Source organism: Girardinichthys multiradiatus, chromosome 1, assembly GCF_021462225.1.
Source record: "Girardinichthys multiradiatus isolate DD_20200921_A chromosome 1, DD_fGirMul_XY1, whole genome shotgun sequence".
Classification (NCBI taxonomy): Eukaryota; Metazoa; Chordata; class Actinopteri; order Cyprinodontiformes; family Goodeidae; genus Girardinichthys; species Girardinichthys multiradiatus.
The window spans coordinates 27,375,419-27,393,522 of NC_061794.1; the positions used below are offsets into that span (position 1 = coordinate 27,375,419).

The 18,104-nt window shown below is 38.2% G+C and overlaps 2 protein-coding genes across 2 annotated transcripts; both read right to left on the reverse strand.

Annotated features, from left to right (window-relative positions):
* Positions 1-662: 662 nt before the first annotated feature.
* Positions 663-4,044, reverse strand: LOC124865701 (mitochondrial glutamate carrier 1-like). Its single transcript, XM_047361041.1, has 9 exons — positions 3,935-4,044; positions 3,390-3,515; positions 3,229-3,284; positions 2,859-2,949; positions 2,649-2,767; positions 2,346-2,541; positions 2,101-2,258; positions 1,905-1,980; positions 663-1,815 (listed from the first exon to the last, which is right to left on the reverse strand). Exons 1-9 carry the CDS (start codon positions 3,955-3,957, stop codon positions 1,656-1,658), a joined length of 1,005 nt encoding a protein of 334 aa, XP_047216997.1. The 5' UTR covers positions 3,958-4,044; the 3' UTR covers positions 663-1,655.
* A 2,611-nt stretch (positions 4,045-6,655) lies between these two features.
* On the reverse strand, positions 6,656-7,560 carry LOC124865862 (follitropin subunit beta-like; the record flags this gene model as incomplete). The annotated part of the gene is made up of 2 exons (XM_047361353.1): positions 6,656-6,937; positions 7,378-7,560. Coding segments are annotated over 2 exons (465 nt in total), but the record flags the coding sequence as incomplete, so codon positions are not given.
* Between the last annotated feature and the right edge of the window lie 10,544 nt (positions 7,561-18,104).

Below are 18,104 nucleotides of genomic sequence, written 5' to 3' on the forward strand. Positions count from 1 at the left end.
TTATGGTTTTGCTTATTTCCTTCAATATTTTATTGAAATATATTAGTGTGATTACTGACAGGCTAATGGTTGATTCTATAAGCAATTAGAACAAATTTAATCATTTATATATATATATATATATTTACTGAAGTGTTTGTGATTGTGAGAGTATACTTTCATTATGTCCACCCCTTTTTTTTCTATGATGTAGAAAAAAATCACGACTGACAGTTGTCCTGACAACAGAGCTGCATTGATAAACAGCATTGAGCTGTTTGTCAATGCAGCTTGACAAACCAGGCCATGGGCCTTTTGTAAGTAATTATTTAAAAACAATTCCTTATCCAAGACTAAACCAGTAATATCTCCTGTTTTAACGTAGGTTGCCTCCTCATGTCAATGGTTCATCTTTCTGCACTTGAGTTTCCAGAACAGCTGAAAACGTACTTGAAGGGATAGACGCATGTAATGTTGCTGAGGCTCCAGGATTACCTAAGCTAGAGTTTCCCAACACTGCAACATTAGCACTTTTACTGCCAAAAACTAAACCATGCACAAGGTGCATGCTTACAGTATTAGTGTAACACCTATCAAGCTTGCATCAGAAAAAATGGATTCTATATTTAGTCTACAGTATATTATGCAATATCAGTCTTTAAAACAAAACACTGGATTCATAATGTTTTGCATTTGTTGCATCTAGGCATTTTATTTAAACAACAAACTCTTTCATGAACTTGGAAAATTCAAGTTGGTTTCAGTTTCAGTTGCACAGATTGTGAATAGTAAAAACACAGGACACACAAGTTACTGCTCTCAGATTTGCCATTTGATGACAAAAAAATATGTCTGCACATGAAATAAACAGAACTATTCAGTTTAAGATCCTCAGTGCACAGTTAAAGTACACAGCTATAACTCTTGAACTTAAAACAACAAAAACTGTCCTGTGTGATTTAGTATAAGAAAACATTCTGAACATAGTCCTCTTTGAAAGAGCAGTTAAAATAATCTGGTGAACAGAGGGTCCAAATGTTTATTTCTTTGCACGCTGTGACCTCTTAATCTGTTTTCCTCATCCTTCCATGTCTGGTTATTTAATGGAGACAATTAAAGAACTATCATTTGGCAGAAGTTATGTGAAAATGTTATTTAACTTCAAAAGCAAATATGCAATATATACAAAGACCAGGATCAAGCACCAGACCTTAGCTTCACATGTAACATTATAAAAGAAAATAAAAGTTATATTTCAGTTTTAAGCTTGCAGTCTGTTGAACCACCGTTCCAAGACATCACTTTATGGTTGCCAAGAGAATGCAGCTGATATGATAAGCAGGTTAGGGTTACACTAAGGGGTAAGGCTAAAATCTAAAAACTGGGAAAGGTCTGGTTTCTTCTGAGCAAAACACTCATCAGACAATATAGTCCCTCAGTGAGGGAAGCAGTAAGCTCCACTGAAGCCCATAGATTTATAGGTACCAATTTTAATCTTTTGAAGACTAAAGTTGTAAAACACAATCAAGCTAAAGGCATAATGAATAGCATATTTGTGGTCCTTTTAGCATTGATTTCTAGACCTCTACAAATAAAGAGTCTAGACAGCTGCAAAGAGCTGGGTCCATAGCACCTGCATTGTAATAAGCCTCCATAAATTCCCAGAGACAGATTGTTCATGCAGAGTATATGTTGTAGGGGGTGTAGCCCAGCAGGAACTCGCCAACTCCAACACAGTAAACAACCTGGGCAATGCCAAAGAGTGGGGCAATGACCAACGCCCGGCAACTGGCTCCTTTAAGGAAGGCTCTGGGACCTTCTTTTCTCACGATTTTTCTGCAATAGGAAGAAAAGGCCAAGATTAGAATGTAACTCATCCCAACCCAGAAGTGTCATAGAAAGCTCACAAATAAAGACAGAAGTACCTGATGCAGTCCACCACTCCGTTGTAGCTCTCTTCATTGGGTCCTTTTTTAAGGGATTGCAACCTCGTCTTCACCACTATGGAACACATGCCAAATGCATTTAGTTTCAGGGATAGATCCTTTCTGCAGCAAAATTTATGTGAACCCTTACTACTTTTCAAAAAATCTTCAACTATTTTTTTTGCATACTCCTCACCGTCACAAGGGCTGACAGCTACAGCAGCAATGGATCCAGCCAAGCATCCAGACATAAAGGACCAATAGAAAGGCACAGATGGATCTTCTGATGAATGCTGACCAAGCTGCTGCAAATGGGCAAAAAGAGGAAAGTACACAACAGAGAATGGGATGTCCCTAAAAAAGAAAGCAAGAAAATCAGTTAGTAAGCCAATTAACCACATACTACATAAAAAGAACAAATCAACCGTAACCTCTAGTCACCTCATCAGTGTGGCACCTAGGCCCCTGTATAAACCCGCAACTCCTTTGGTCCTCAGCAGTTCTTTCGTTATTTCTATGGCAGACATACGCATGACTTGAGGTGTAGGGGCAGTGTTGTAGGAACGACTGAAAACAGCACTGGTCCCCCCCATCTTAAGTGTTTTTACAATGCTAGGCATAACCCTCTGCTGAGCCACTGGAAGAAAAAAAGCAAACATACCATCTTTAACTTAAGCAGGAAACATTTCAAAGAATTTTATAATCTATTGCACAAAGAAGCTGCTAAAAAGTTTATATTTTTACCTAGTCTGCCTGCATCTTGCAACTGAATCTTAAGCATCTCCATTGGCGTAGTGACAATGACTTGGCACATTCCTGCACAACATCCCGCCAGCATCTCTTTGAAAACCGTAAGCTTGCCACTGAGGATATTGACACGTTGGGTTATAATTTCCCAAGAATGAACTATAATGAATAGACAAATATTGGAAGTAGTCTTTTTCATCTACTCACACATCGTTGCTCAACTGTTGCCGAAAGAAGTCATTAGCTGCTAGTTTTATGGCCTTCTCTGGGGTTACCAAGGTAAGATTTACTGCAGCACCTGCGAAAGAACAGGACTAATTACAGACTGAAAATGCTACTACTCTCTCTTATTGTTTTTCTTCAACGTGACCTAGACGATAGGAAATGGCCTTTTCTTAAGGCATCTGCTGAGACTGTAAGGTTTAGTTCAAACCACAAGCCAATTAATTGGTTTTATTAAACTTATGTGAATTTTTAACACATTATAAATGCTAACACCTCAACCCCTCAGCTAATTAGTTTGACAAAATCTGGCCATGTCTGCAACATGTCTCATTTAAGGTCTGCTAAGACTTACCTCTGTACATGCCAAAGTACCCTTCAGATTTAACAGTTTTAATAAGGCAATCCATCCTGAAGTGTAAGAATGAGAAACTGATTAGTGAAAGCTGTCAGATATTTTTCATCTAAGTCAACACAAAGACTCTGCTGGCTTTATTTGAGCAGTTTTTTTCTTACATGTTCTTGTACAATTTCTGCCCACTGCGCTGGTTCTGGAGGCGGGTCTTGGCCAGGTCTATTGGGAACACACAGGTGACTCCTACCAAACCTGCAATCCCTCCATTGATTAGTTTGGCGGGTAAGCTGTGCAAGAACAAGTTACAAGTGTTTAGAGTAAATGGACTTAGTGATTGTTGTTGTGCTCTTGGTGATTCAATAAATAAATAACATAGGGTAATGTCAAACACACCTCTAAAACTGAAATAAAAACTGCTGCAATGGTGGAAAGTTATTTAACGGATAGGAATATTTTTTTTACGCTTCTGAAGTGGTGTCTATGGATTGTGTGTCAGGGTTTACTTTAACCATGCTTCTGGGAACCCGGTCATCTAAAAATAACTTGTTGATGGGGTAATCACACCACCTACACACTGGTATAAAAATTCCAATGCTTTTCAAAGAGTGGACTTTTTATTATTATGAATTACTACATTTTAAATATGTTTAATTATACATTTTGTTGTCTGCATGCAGGCTACTTATCATGCTGGTAAGGCTCATACCTAATCTGCTGTTGCTGGGCCATTGTTCTTGGTTGTTGGCAGGTTCAAAAGTTGGTCAGAGTGATGAAGCAGGCCGATGGACAGCAGGCTGAGAGTCCCTGAGAGACACAGAGCAAGGCTAGAGTTGAAAGAAGTGCAGGCTTATATATAGAAAGGGGAAACCCAGCACCACTGGATTTAGAATAAGTCTCAACATCTAACTCCACCCACATCCCCTATAGCAAGGAAACAGAACCAGAGCTGGCTGTAACCTCAGCAAAATCTGAGGATACACCTTCCAACTGTGTAAGAATTCACTTCGATTACGACTAGTTACAGTGACTAGTTCCTCTACTCCAGCTTGAAAGAAACCTACATATGAACAACTGAAATACACCTTACTGTTAAAACCAGATATTCATATATTTAGAATTACCAGATTATTTTTATTTGTTCAATACAAGAATGATGAAAAGAGATTTTGAAAATTACTTTTAGAAGTTGACGTATACTAAAATTAGTATGCCTCTAAATAATTTGAAATTGCCCAGATGATAAGACTTAGTTTTGTAGGCTTCTCAAAATGTAATAACTGGAGAGGCCCATGTATTGATTTGTTTTAAGGAAACACCCAAGACACACTTCTTCCTTTTGTGATATAATGAGAAAAGCAAAGGAAAGAAATCAGAAAAAGAATTGTGCTTCCAGTTTTCAGCCTGAAGGTGCCCCATTCATCTAATCAAACAATTGTATATGAGGATAAACACTATGGAAGTATCAAGTCCTCACACTATATGGAGTGGACTCCAAAATGCAGACAGCAGCAAGCAGCTGTGGTGAGTAAAGGCTTTAATGAACAAACTCACAGGTGGTAGCAGAGGCAGACATGAAAAATTAACAGACTTGGCAAAACAGGCTTGAATAGACTTGACACGAACAGATGACAACAAAGTGATAAGTGAGAATGGAGTAAACAGAACACCAGAGTATTTATGGGCAAGAAACAGGTGAGAACAGAGAACTGGTTGACATGAAACCAGTGGAGCAGATGAAGCTGACATTACTAGCCTGGTTAAAGAGTTTCTTGACTAAAGTAATTTAATTGGAAGTTAATATATTTTGTTAATAAATTCCCGAACATTTTCTCTTCTCTTTGGAAAGCAAAAAATCAGAACGGGCAAAGAAAATTGTCATTGGCATGGAGGCAATCAGCCTGTGGCACTGCTGAGGTCTTATGGAGGCCCAGGATGCTTCGATAGCAGCCTTTAGCTCATCCAGAGTGTTGGGTCTTGAGTCTCTCAACGTTCTCTTCACAATATCCCACAGATTCTCTATGGGGTTCAGGTCAGGAGAGTTGGCAGGCCAATTGAGCACAGTGATACCATGGTCACTGTGAGCAGGTGGCAGGTCGTGCTGAAAAATGAAATCTTCATCTCCATAAAGCTTTTCAGCAGATGGAAGCATGAAGTGCTCCAAAATCTCCTGATAGCTAGCTGCATTGACCCTGCCCTTGATAAAACACAGTGGACCAACACCAGTAGCTGACACGGCACCCCAGACCATCACTGACTGTGGGTACTTGACACTGGACTTCTGGCATTTTGGCATTTCCTTCTCCCCAGTCTTCCTCCAGACTCTGGCACCTTGATTTCCAAATGACATGCAGAATTTGCTTTCATCCGAAAAAAGTACTTTGGACCACTGAGCAACAGTCCAGTGCTGCTTCTCTGTAGCCCAGGTCTGGGGCATGCGGCACCTGTAGCCCATTTCCTGCACACGCCTGTGCACGGTGGCTCTGGATGTTTCTACTCCAGACTCAGTCCACTGCTTCCGCAGGTCCCCCAAGGTCTGGAATCGGTCCTTCTCAACAATCTTCCTCAGGGTCCGGTCACCTCTTCTCGTTGTGCAGCGTTTTCTGCCACACTTTTTCCTTCCCACAGACTTCCCACTGAGGTGCCTTGATACAGCACTCTGGGAACAGCCTATTCGTTCAGAAATTTCTTTCTGTGTCTTACCCTCTTGCTTGAGGGTGTCAATAGTGGCCTTCTGGACAGCAGTCAGGTCGGCAGTCTTACCCATGATTGGGGTTTTGAGTGATGAACCAGGCTGGGAGTTTTAAAGGCCTCAGGAATCTTTTGCAGGTGTTTAGAGTTAACTCGTTGATTCAGATGATTAGGTTCATAGCTCGTTTAGAGACCCTTTTAATGATATGCTAATTTTGTGAGATAGGAATTTTGGGTTTTCATGAGCTGTATGCCAAAATCATCCGTATTAAGACAATAAAAGACCTGAAATATTTCAGTTAGTGTGCAATGAATCTAAAATATATGAATGTTAAATTTTCATCATGACATTATGGAAAATAATTAACTTTATCACAATATGCTAATATTTTGAGAAGGACCTGTAGTGCTAATTAGAATTATCCAATTCTAGTCTGTCTGAACTAAACAATGTGTGTGTTCAGGTTTTTGTAAGTGCAGTGAACATAAAGTCCAACAGAAACAGGATAAAACAATACAAAAGAGTCCAGAAATAAGAAAGATGAATAATGAATATTTATTCACATGCCTATGTAGTGCAATTCATAGATATAACACATGCTCAACTCAGAACTTTAATCAGTTTCCATTTAAACTACAGAAAATGTTACAAAGTTAAAAAGCAGAAATAACATCATCCAGCCCACTTGTCCATCCGATTAATTGCCATGCCATTTGACATGTAGCTGCATTGCTTTTACTAGCACGTTGTCAGGTTTCCAAAGCATTTCAGGTTCTGTTTCTCCACACCACCAAGTTTTATGGAGCACTGATCATAAGAGTACGGTCTAGGTTGGACACAGTGGTGCATGCGAGTGTCACAGCGTCTGCAACTGCAGCAGCGAGCCGCAGGATAATACAACTGTGAGCTGACGTCCTGAGGACAGCCGGGAATAAGGACAGCTCGGTACACCAGGGAGAGAGGCACACAGCTGAGCTGAATCAGGAAAGCCCTGCCAAAGTGGCCCTTCAAATTGGTATCCTGGAGGACAGGAAGAAGGAGTGTGAGGGACAGAGCAGTTTTTTAACACAATTTTAAAGGCTCACAAAATTCTCTATTATCTCAAATATTTTTAGAATGTACGGCACTGCAGTTATCCATCCATCCTTTGTTTACACCCACCAGTTAATCACAGGGAAACACACATGCATTCCCAAGGGCTACTTTAGAGTAACCAAATAACCTGTCATGTTTTTGGACTGTGGGAGGAAGCAGAAGTACCCAGAGAGAACAGGGAAAACATGCAAACTCAATGCAGAAAGAGCCCAGCCAGATTCTTTCCCAGGACCTTCTTGCTGCAAAGCAACAGTGCTATCAACTGTGCCGCCACCATGCACCCCAACTTCTAATAAATATGACTATATCTACTTTGGCAATAAAAAAGCAGCAATCTCTTTGTGAGTGTTTGTGGCAGTTCTCACTCTTGTGTAGCAGTAGCCACTGCAGATGGTTGTGTTGATTGCCACGCACTGGGTACAGTTTTTCTTTTCAACCCATATGGTGTGATTCTTCAGCATACAGGTGCACACGGCTCCAACCGTAATTGCAAAAAGTAGAGTGCATCTCAGAACAAACAGAGGCATGCTAAAACAAAATGCAGATACACATATAAGCAATCAAGATGCAATCACCTGTAAAATGCAAAACATAAACACAGAGACAAGAACACTCGATAGACTCAGCTCACTTCATCAGGATTTGTGAAAATGTATACAGACCTTTGTGTTTAATCATATGCCAAAAGACATGCAGTGAAGAAAATAATTCCCTCTGGCTGTGAGATCTTTTACCTTTAGAAAAAAATATTTTTGTACTTTCAACAGTTTTTTTTCTTCCCTAAGTTCTCCAACTCGTCTGCTTCTCTCCTCTGTGAAGATTTTAAAACACTGTGGCTGTTCAGCCTCTTTTATGGAAACCTTAACCCACCTTGGCTGTCCAACTGAACTTCAGTGCACAATACGCTCCCAAACATCATGTCAGCTGACCGCAGGTGTGTGCCTGCTCACATGAATGTTCATTTTTACAGGTCACACTATTTGGTGCACAGATGGGAGGATGTCATGCTGATCTAAATTAATGTCCCAGCAGGTTCAGATGGCGGTCAGGAAACTAGTACATACATCAGTCAAAACCGATCAGTGAAACTGATTACTTGGGTTCAAGGAAACTGGACAAATCCAGATTTTAATGAGAATGATTTCTATTATAATAATATGACACATTCAAGTCTAGTTACAGAATAGTTTAAAAGTCTTTACTCTGTTGTAAATTAGGTTTTGCTTATAAGGAAGCTCAAAGCTTCTGTGCATGATTACAATGAGTCAATAAAAATAAAGGTAATCAGCTAGTTGTAAAACAGAAATAAAGCAACATCTGTTTTCATCTAGAAGTCAGTCACATTTTAAAGCATTAGTAATTAATTCATTTGTGAAAATGTAACAACTTTGCTAATAATAATAATATGAGGGGGGGGGGGGGGGTGATTGAGTCCTACCTGAGAAAAAGGCTGTGGCCTCCTTATATAAGCTCTTAATACTCCCATAATTCCAAAATCTGTTCCTCAAAAGAAGCAATTTCGATTAAACTTTTTTTGATATAGCTGTCCATGAACAAGTTTACTTAACATAGGGGAATAAATTGTATAGTTACCATTTCATTATTGGAGAAACCCTAAAACCCTAAATATAGTTGGATAAAAATAATGTTTTGCTAATCTGATTATTTTTGGAAAGCCTTAAGTAAATCCTGACAACATTACAAGTTACCTTTCTTACATTGATAGAATTTGATCCAAATGACTTCTTTTCATAGGTGGATGAGAAAAGGATGAACAGACAATGAGTAATTTCATGATGTTAAACCATCTCTGTTGTTCCTAGTGTAGTTTCAAATGGCTGCAGTTACAAGTTTATAATATAAAAGATTAATCCTAATTATCTACAATTTTATTGTCAAAATTAAGAAACCTTACACAAACTATGGATACTGCATGAACTGTAAGCCACATGTAAGCCAAAAAATGAACTAATGTGAAAGCACTAAAGACACTATGCTTAGGAAATATTAGCACAAAGATTAAGATATTTTATGAGTTTGTTTAAACTGATCATACAAATTTCACCACTTTAAGATTTTATCTATTTTTCTTGACCTGGCCTTACTTTCTGACGGTTTGTTTTTGCTCTACATTTTACACGATGGGTTATGTAACAAAGCTATCAGATAATTAGAATAAACTGGGTCACAAACAGTTTAGCAAATATCTTGTCTGACACACATCTGAGGTTTTCTCATCATTTGGGTGACATGAGGTGTATGAAGCAAGACAACAAACAATGCAAAAAACTCCATATTGGATTAGGCAGCGATAGTGTGCCAGTTTAGAATTTTTTAATTATTTTTAAGAAGCCATTCTGAAAGAAACTGGAAAAAAACAGAGAAGAAACCAGGTCAAATCAGACTCCATATGTATCATAAAATATTAGTCAAAGTAAATCTGTCTCCCTTGGGAGGTGTTCCAGGCACATCCCACCAGGAGGAGGCACAGGGGACGTCCCAGGACACGCTGGAGGGGTCTCTCGGCTGGCCTCCCCCACGGAGGAGCTGGAGGAGGTGTCTGGGGAGAGGGACATCTCTACTGAGTCTGTTGCCCTCGCAACCCAGTCCAGGATGAAGTGGAAGACGACGAGTTACAACGACAAAATCAGGTTTAGTGCTCCATCAATCAACAAATAATTTCTGCCCAAATCTGCCCCACAAACTTCAGACACCTTATGCTTCACTTCAAATTATTCAACACCTTCTGCAAATTAGGTTGACTGGCAAAATATGCGAACTAGCAGCTGTTTTCTCAAAACCCAAACAAACAAGAACCATTTAACTAGCTCAACACAAGTAATATTACAAGTGGTTTTACCAATCTCAACAAAAAAGTAGCACTTTTATTGACTCATGAAGATTTAAAATGATTCAATCAACTCATGATAAATATCGTAAGTACTTATTGGATCACCTAAGCCAGACACAAGATAATGCAGCATTTCCTGAAGAATGTCAGCACACTGCTTATAGGCAAAGGCCGCCTGTTCATTACTAATATTTCTGGGTTTGCGTGCAGCAACTGCTTTTATCAAATCTTCAGAGAGGCTCATACACTAATCCTTAACTTAAATCTAAAAGCCATAGAGTTTGTTCTAAATAGGCGATTTATCAGCATAAGAGCTAAAAAAGTTGGCTTGAAGTCACAAAAGGGAAAAAGAGATGAAAAATCTGCATTGGCAATGTTAACATCCTGATCTGCACCTGACTGAAATGCTGTTGCTGGAACTAAAGCAGACAGTTCATGCCAAATGCTCTTTCCTATTTGGTCAACTGGATATTAGAAAATATTTCTTAAAGAAGATCTGAATCACTGATTAGTTACATCACAAATGGTATTACGAGGTCAATATGCGTATTTTTAATATTTTTTACAAACAATTTATGGTATAAATTGAGACTAAAAAAACTGAAATTGAATCCCTTTGAAACAGTCATTTAGATTTATATGTAAAGAGCACTTTAACGCAGACTGGGATGTTGACAGTTACTGAAAAATTATCATATAGCTTTGATCTCGTGCTCAAAATACCATCAGGCTTCTTTTCACAGAACATCTAATACTGACTGACTGATGTTGGGCAGAGCTGGTTTACTTTCTTTAACTGCATCTCTCAGCCATGACGTCAGAAACTTCAAGAAATTATCTGTGAAACTCTGCTGCTGAGAGGGCGGCTCATCTGATTGCCCCCCTGTTCACCCCTTTATCACAGCGGTACCTGCATTAGGATGTTTAGGGCTCCAATTGTTTGCATCTCTATTTCAGATAATATGAGTAACTGTACACGCTATGATAATGCCCTGAAACTGGGTCAGACAGATAGATGAACTTTCCGTATGGTGGGGGGGGGGGAGCATGCTCCGGCCATGCCCTAAAGTCGGAGAGTTGCTTTGAAGAAGAAAAAATCCATGACATACATTTATATCTAACATCAAACTTAAACACCATAAAAATAATCTTATGTTTTACAAATCAGAAGACAGGTAAAGTGTCTTGAAAAAATACTAATACCGGCTAATTTGTCTACATTTTATCACAATACAATCACAAAATTCAATGTGTTTTATGTGATAGACCAACACAAAGTAGCGATCTGAAAAATGTGGGGTGCATTTGTTTTCAGACTCCATAGTTAATATTTGAGGAATGTCTTTACCAATTTTGCACAACGCAACACAGAAACCTTTGCCCATTCTTCTTTACAAGATCACTGAAACTCTGTCAGGTTGGATTGAGAACATCTATGAAGATTAATTTTCAACTATTTCCACAGATTCTAAATTGGATGAAAGAATGGACTTTGACTGGGTCATTCTAAAGCATGACTACAATTCAATATAAATCAGCTCTGGCTGCATGTTTAGGCTCTTTGTTGGAAAGTGAACAATCTCAAGTCTTTTACAATCTCTAAAATGTTTTCTTCAAGGACTGACTGTTTTTACTTCCATCCATCTTACTTTCATTTCTCATCAGGCTCTTTTTTATGGGGTTTTATTTCAACTTGACTCACTTTCATACAAGACAGGTTTATAAAGTGCATTACTAATAGTTGTTCTGTCAACACATTCTTCCCCATCTCTACAGAATAAATCTCTGCAGCTCCCCTCAGAGTGGACCTCATGGCTGCCTCTCTGGGTAATTTTCTCCCTGTCAGTTTTGGTGGATGACAATGTCATAGTAGATTTGCAGTTGTGTCATACTCTTTCCATTTTTACATATAGTAAAGCTCCAATTCTCTGAGGGATTGGAAAATGGTTTCAAATTATCAAACCCTGCTTTAAACTGCTTCTCCACTATTCCTGACCTGTCTGGTTCTTGTGTCTTCATGAAGCTATGTTCTCACTAATGTTCTCTAGCAAATTTCTGAGGCTGTACTTATAGTCAAATTAAATTACACAAAGACAGACTTGTTAACATGACTTCTGAAGTTAATTGATTGGACACCTTTGGGATGAAGAGCAGACTCTCTTGTCCAACATCGGTGTCTAACCTCACAAATGCTCTTCTGGAAGAATGGTAAAAAATTCAGAATAGTACATTCTTAAACTTTGTGGAAAGTGAAGTTCAAGCTGTTGTAGCTGTTAATCGTTGATTAATATAATTTTACACCTTATGAATTAGTATGTAACTTAAAATGTGTATAAAGTAGGTGAATGAATGCTCTTGACAATATCAACAGAGCATAGATTTTAAAAAACAGACTGGAATACAAAAACGTGGGTGGAAAGTAGTCTGACTGGGGTTGTGGAGCAATACACCACCCCACACATTGAACTCATCCACCAACCTTGAGCAGATCCAAGTCATCATATTGCCACATTTACCTGAGAGCACTGTAACCACACGCATAGGTTTCTCTTACTGACAGTACATGGTGACCCTTGATTTCTGTTTACTCACTCATCTTTATCAGATGCTGCCCTGCTAGGGCAGCTTATAAGCTACTGTCTCAGACCTTCCCAGAAACATATGTTGAGAGAGTAGCATTCAGTATGTATTCTCTACAGTGAGCTTCCACCCACAATATTTACAAGAAGCATTACTTCTTAACATTATATTTGAAACGCACCAAAGCAAAGAATTTTTTTTTCAACACCACACACATGCACATTGTAAAATGGTTAACAAATATAATGCATATAAAGAAAAAATAGTAAGTATAAGGCTTATTGTATTTTTCTATTTAATTAAAAAAGGACAAATGCACGCATTGCATGATGGGAAGGCAAGCTACAACTCCATAAATGGACATATTTACATGCATTTTGAACCTTTTTAGAAAAACTATGAAAAGAAGCCCATTAGTTGCAAAGTTTCAATTGAAAGAAGCCGAATTCTGTCGGGAGTTTGCTTCCTGTTGGTACTCTGCTCCCACACAGTCTTAAAAAGTCTAGAAAAAAATTACAATTTGCTTTTATCATTTTTCAGGTTAGGATAAGCATGCACAACTTAGCATGGGAAAATGTTTGATTTTACAGACTATTTTCCTTCTTCCACTTGCTAAAGGACAATATTCTAATATTGTTCAATAAATGCAGTGTATTATATATATATATTTTACATTTACATGACAAGCTTAATTTTTTACAGGGTAAGGAGAGGACTTACGCAGCAACTTTGTTAATAAAATAAAGTCTGTTATCCAGCAAAAAGGGTACATAAACACCCAAAAGCCTCAGACTAATAATTCTGACTGGTAGTTTTAGGTTTTTGAGGAGCAATTTCCAAAACAAATGAAGGATGAAAAGACTGCGCTACAAGTTTTTTGCTCTGTTTAATTGCAACTGGAAAATACTTTTAAAGCAATAACATTTTTGTAGGGTAGCCAATAATTTTGTGTGCAATTGTGTGTGATCCTTTTACCATTTAAGGTTGTACCTAGGGGTGGGTGGCATGCAATCAAAAAGGGGCACTATGAAGGTTAACAAAGGCATATTAATATGAATAAATAATAAAATTGCAGCTCATAAACACCTCTTGACCCAGAGCTTAAGAAATATAATGCTCATAAGACGTTTGTGTTGTACTTAAAAAGTGTTTCGAGTCTTATTAGTTGAGTTATTACTTAATCTCACCACTAGATGACAGACAAACTCAATCTCAAACTTCCTCTTCAACCAGAAGGGAAATACAGAAAAGATGGATCGTTAGATTTAACAAATTGGTTTAAGTTTCCTCCCTGAGGAGATGTGTAATGTGCATTAGCTAAAATGCATTTTACCATTATTTATTCTTTTTTTAATGATGCAGTAAGCTCAAAGCCAAGCCTCGGTGGAACGTCTACAATATCCCCTGATCGCCACTCAGTACTAGTCCTGAAAACAGAAATTTAAGTATCTGCTGTTTTTTCATATGAAGCAAATCAGTCTGTTACCAGTGGACTGTAGAGCTTTTGAGAATAGTATTCTGCTTCCTTGTTCATACAGTAAATACCTGCTGCAAAGTCCTCTTTATATAACATAATATAATATAATATAATATAATATAATATAATATAATATAATATTATATTATATAATATAATATAATATAATATAATATAATATAATATAATATAATGGAAGACACATTTGCCAGAGAGTTCAAATGAAAAAAGCTTTGTTTAATGACAGCATTTAATTGGTTTGGAATATTTCCGGTTTCAACCGTTTGCTTCTTTAATAAATCTTCTAACATCAGTTTCAAATATGTTTGATTTTATAGACAGCATCTCACTATTGAGATTAATTAGCAGTAGTGTAGAAAATCTAATCGTTTGGAATATTTCCTTGATTTTTCTTCAAGAAAACACAAGGACAATCCGTTAAGGGTTGGGAGATATTTCTGTTGCCATTTTTAGGGGACTTTGGCATACCTCAGGAAGAAGAGGGAATAGTTTGACCCAAATCATCACCGATGTCCTTGAAGACAGTCACTTATTAATAACATCAGGAATCTGGAGGCCACCTCTAGTCCTTGTTCCAACTCTCCTCCTTTGCCTTCAAGGCTCCAATCCAGTGTAGGTTTTATCCTTTTTTGGTCTGCGTGCACCTTCACTTGCACTCGCATGTAACCGCAAGGCCCCCACTGGGCCACAAAATCAATCTCACAGTGCTTAAAATAATCAACCTATTTGTGGAGGAGGGCTTACCAGCAACATGTACAGTAGAGGAGTATTCCTTCCCTACTTTCACTTTAATGTTCTTTTCTAATTTTAGTGGCCAGCCATTCTTAATTTATTTTATTTTATTTACATAATCCTAAATGCACATATTTACCTCAAATTAACCGAATCCACTAGAGACATTTTATGTTGTGTTCGTAACAGTACGAGATGACTCAGCTACGATTCTCTGCCAAAGTATTTATACCAACAAAAGATTTTCACATTTAGTTATGTTACAAGCACAAACAGTGCAATTTAGTTGAATTTTGTGTGATACATAAAAGAACAAAAACATGGTATATATTTGTGGAGTAGAAGGAAAAAAACACATCATTTTAATATATATGTATATTTTTTATTTTATTTTGAATAACAATTGGTTTGCATTTTTTAATTACTACCTTTTGCTTTTGGGGTATGCCTCTATACCGGCTTTGTACTTCAAGAGACTGAAATTGCCACAAATTCCAATATGAAGGTCGGAACTTTGGTTGGAACATTGCATAAAAATGCTTGATATAAATCATTTCATTGTAGCTCTGGGTGTATGTTTAGGGTGGTAGTCTTGCTAGAAAATGAAGCTCCACCTCAGTCTAAAGGTTTTGCAGACTCTACCAGGTTTTCTTGTCCATCCATCTTTCCATAAATTCTGATCAAATTCCCTGTGTTAAGGCTTGCGAGATATAGGACCCCAGAATGCAGGCGAGCAGGCAGCGTGATGGTAAGTGCAAAGGTTTAATAACAAAAATTTACACTCAGCAGGAGCCAGGAACAAAACAACAAACAGGCAGGCGAGACAGGCATGGCATGAGCAAAAAACAAGACTTGATATGATAAGACATGATCAGAGAAAAATGTTTCCGCAATGACTAACTGAACAGGTGTGTATATATGGAGTGAAAACCAGGTGGAGCAAGGAGACAGATTAACTTGGAGCATTTGAACCGAATAAACTTAATTAACAGAACAAAACGTGGCTGGAGCAAAACAGAGACTCTTGAACACAAACTAGAAAAACATGAAGTAAAAGCATAACCAGATCCGAAAACCAAACTTGACAAAACATGAACAAGACAACAAAACAAAAGCATGACCAGGAAAATAAACAGAAACATGATTCAAAACTTGAACTGTGAATAAGACCAACAAAACCCAGAAACCAAAAACCAAACAACCCCAAATTATAACACCCTGTCATTGTCAAAGAAAAGCATCTCCACAGTGCAGCTTCTCCCACATGTTTGTTGTATCCCCTCTCGGCTTAAACTTCTCCAAAGCTTCTTTCCAAATGTGTCTGGTGTGTTCCTTGATCTTCAAGATGCATTTTGTTCACCGCTGTTGTCCAACCAACCCAGTAAGCCTTGACAAAATGGCTGTCTCAGAGTTTACAGTTTACAGAGATGGACTCTATTAACTAATTATGGGTCTTCAGAAGCCAGTTGGTGGCACTGGATTTTATGCAGTGGTATCAAAGTAAATAAGGCTGGCGACATGCGCCTGCCACACTTTTCAAATAGTTTGTTGGAAAACATTTTAAAACCCATGTATCATTATCCTTCCACTTTACAATTATGCAATACTTTGTGTTGGTGTATCACATAAAATCCCAAAGAATACATTGGAGTTTGTGGCTGTAATGTGACAAAATTGTTAAGCCTTAAAAGGAAGTCTGGAAGTCATTGTATACACGGCTGAAAAATTGCTTTTTTACTAAAGAAGAATGGGAATAACAGGTGTACTTTAAACATAATTGGGGACCTCTGTCTCAGTAAAATATGAACCTCAGACAGCTGGAAAAATGTAATTGATCTCCCAAGATAAGAATAGCAACTGGATACTGACCCGTAGTCGTCAGCGAAACCGTTTCCACCTTTCTGGATTGGGTAATTAACTGCACCATTCTCTGAGACGCATCAGGCTGATGATCTTCAAACAATCCCTATTTTCCGTCTGTTAAAACCTTTAAGTAATGAGCTCTCCTGCCATTTAGGAGGACACTGAGAAGAGAAACCTGGAAAAAACAAACCCTACAAAACAAGCCAGGTTAGATCTAAAAGTAAACTCCAAGAAATTATTGCAATCACACTTTGTGATGTTATTTCAACTTATTCTACTGTACACTGATTTTTAGGTTGTGATTGATTTTAAAAGGTTTGCAAATATGTCCCAACCCCATGTGGAAGTCAAGGAGGCTGTGACCGCCCTACATTGAAACTCAAATATAGCTGCATGAATTGAGGCCAACACTGGAATGTTACATTAAGCATGTGGTTGAAATCATTCTGTTTCATTCATGTCTAGATGCTGGACTGTGTGAACTGTCTTCGGATAGAACAAACAGTAACTTTGTGGGCTGTTTGGACTTGGCATTTTATTTATAGAGGAAATAAACTTTTATATTTTTTCTGTTAGATGGAATAAATCATCATCTTATTTACCGTTTTCTTTAGACAAATATCTCCCAGTTTCTTCTCCTTGTTTTCTTTTGCAATGGCTGTCAGAGGAGGAGTAAAGTAATTACAACCTGTCTCTGAATCACACTGGCCAGAAGCCCAACATGGAGAGTTTGCATGACTACAAACAGAGAAGAAGATAGAGAAATGGTAGACATGAATGCAGAAACAACATCCATAAAGGGCAATAAACCATAGGATGCAATGGTATAGAGGGATTGTGTTGTGTGACAGATAGATGGAGGAGAGGACAGGGTGGATGAAAGGATCAGGGGTGAGCAGGATGGCAAAGGAAGAAGGGTAGGGTGAGCTTCCGATGAAAGGAAGTGGGAGACATTCCAGTAAAGCACATAGTGAGTGAGTGCATCTGTGTATGTGTGTGTTTATGGACCCTCCTCTGTGAGCAACAATGTGGAAAGGGAGTGCAATAATTACATCCCCAATAGTATTGTATTACAGGACATTAAGATTTAAGTTGCTAAGTGTATAAACCTAAAGTGCATAGAATGAGTGCGTAGAAAAAATAGAAAAATGAAGACCAATAAACTAGAAAAGTAAAGATGGAAATTCATATATATGCAAGTGCGAATATCAAAATCTACAGGTTACTTTTCAATGTTTTACATTTTTAATTGCCCTCCGGTGCACACAATTCATGGGTTAGGGGGAAATGTGGACCAGAAGGAGAGCAAAATAAAAGCAAAGGGAATGAAGCTAAAACTAAGAGTCTGGAGAGGAAGGGAAAAACAACGTGACACTGTGATTGAAGGACAGCCAGAGCACTGAGCTCTCCGTCTAGATGGCTGCCGGGCTTGAAGACTGCCAGCTCCGAATGGCACATTTGGCAGCTGTACATTTGCTTGGACTTCTCAGAGCTATGATGCATCTTGCTTTAAACCCATTCACTTTGCTACCTTTTTGTTATTTAACGGCCTAATGTGGCTGACCTAC

What these genes read in the sequence shown, in the direction of transcription:
- LOC124865701 (XM_047361041.1), bottom strand. Translation starts at nt 3,957, where the DNA reads ATGGCCCAGCAACAGCAGATTAG. An exon ending in CTAGGTGCCACACTGATGAG is followed by an intron (nt 2,259 to 2,345) that starts GTGACTAGAGGT and finishes TTTCTTTTTTAG; the next exon opens with GGACATCCCATTCTCTGTTG. An exon ending in AGCTGTCAGCCCTTGTGACG is followed by an intron (nt 1,981 to 2,100) that starts GTGAGGAGTATG and finishes TGTGTTCCATAG; the next exon opens with TGGTGAAGACGAGGTTGCAA.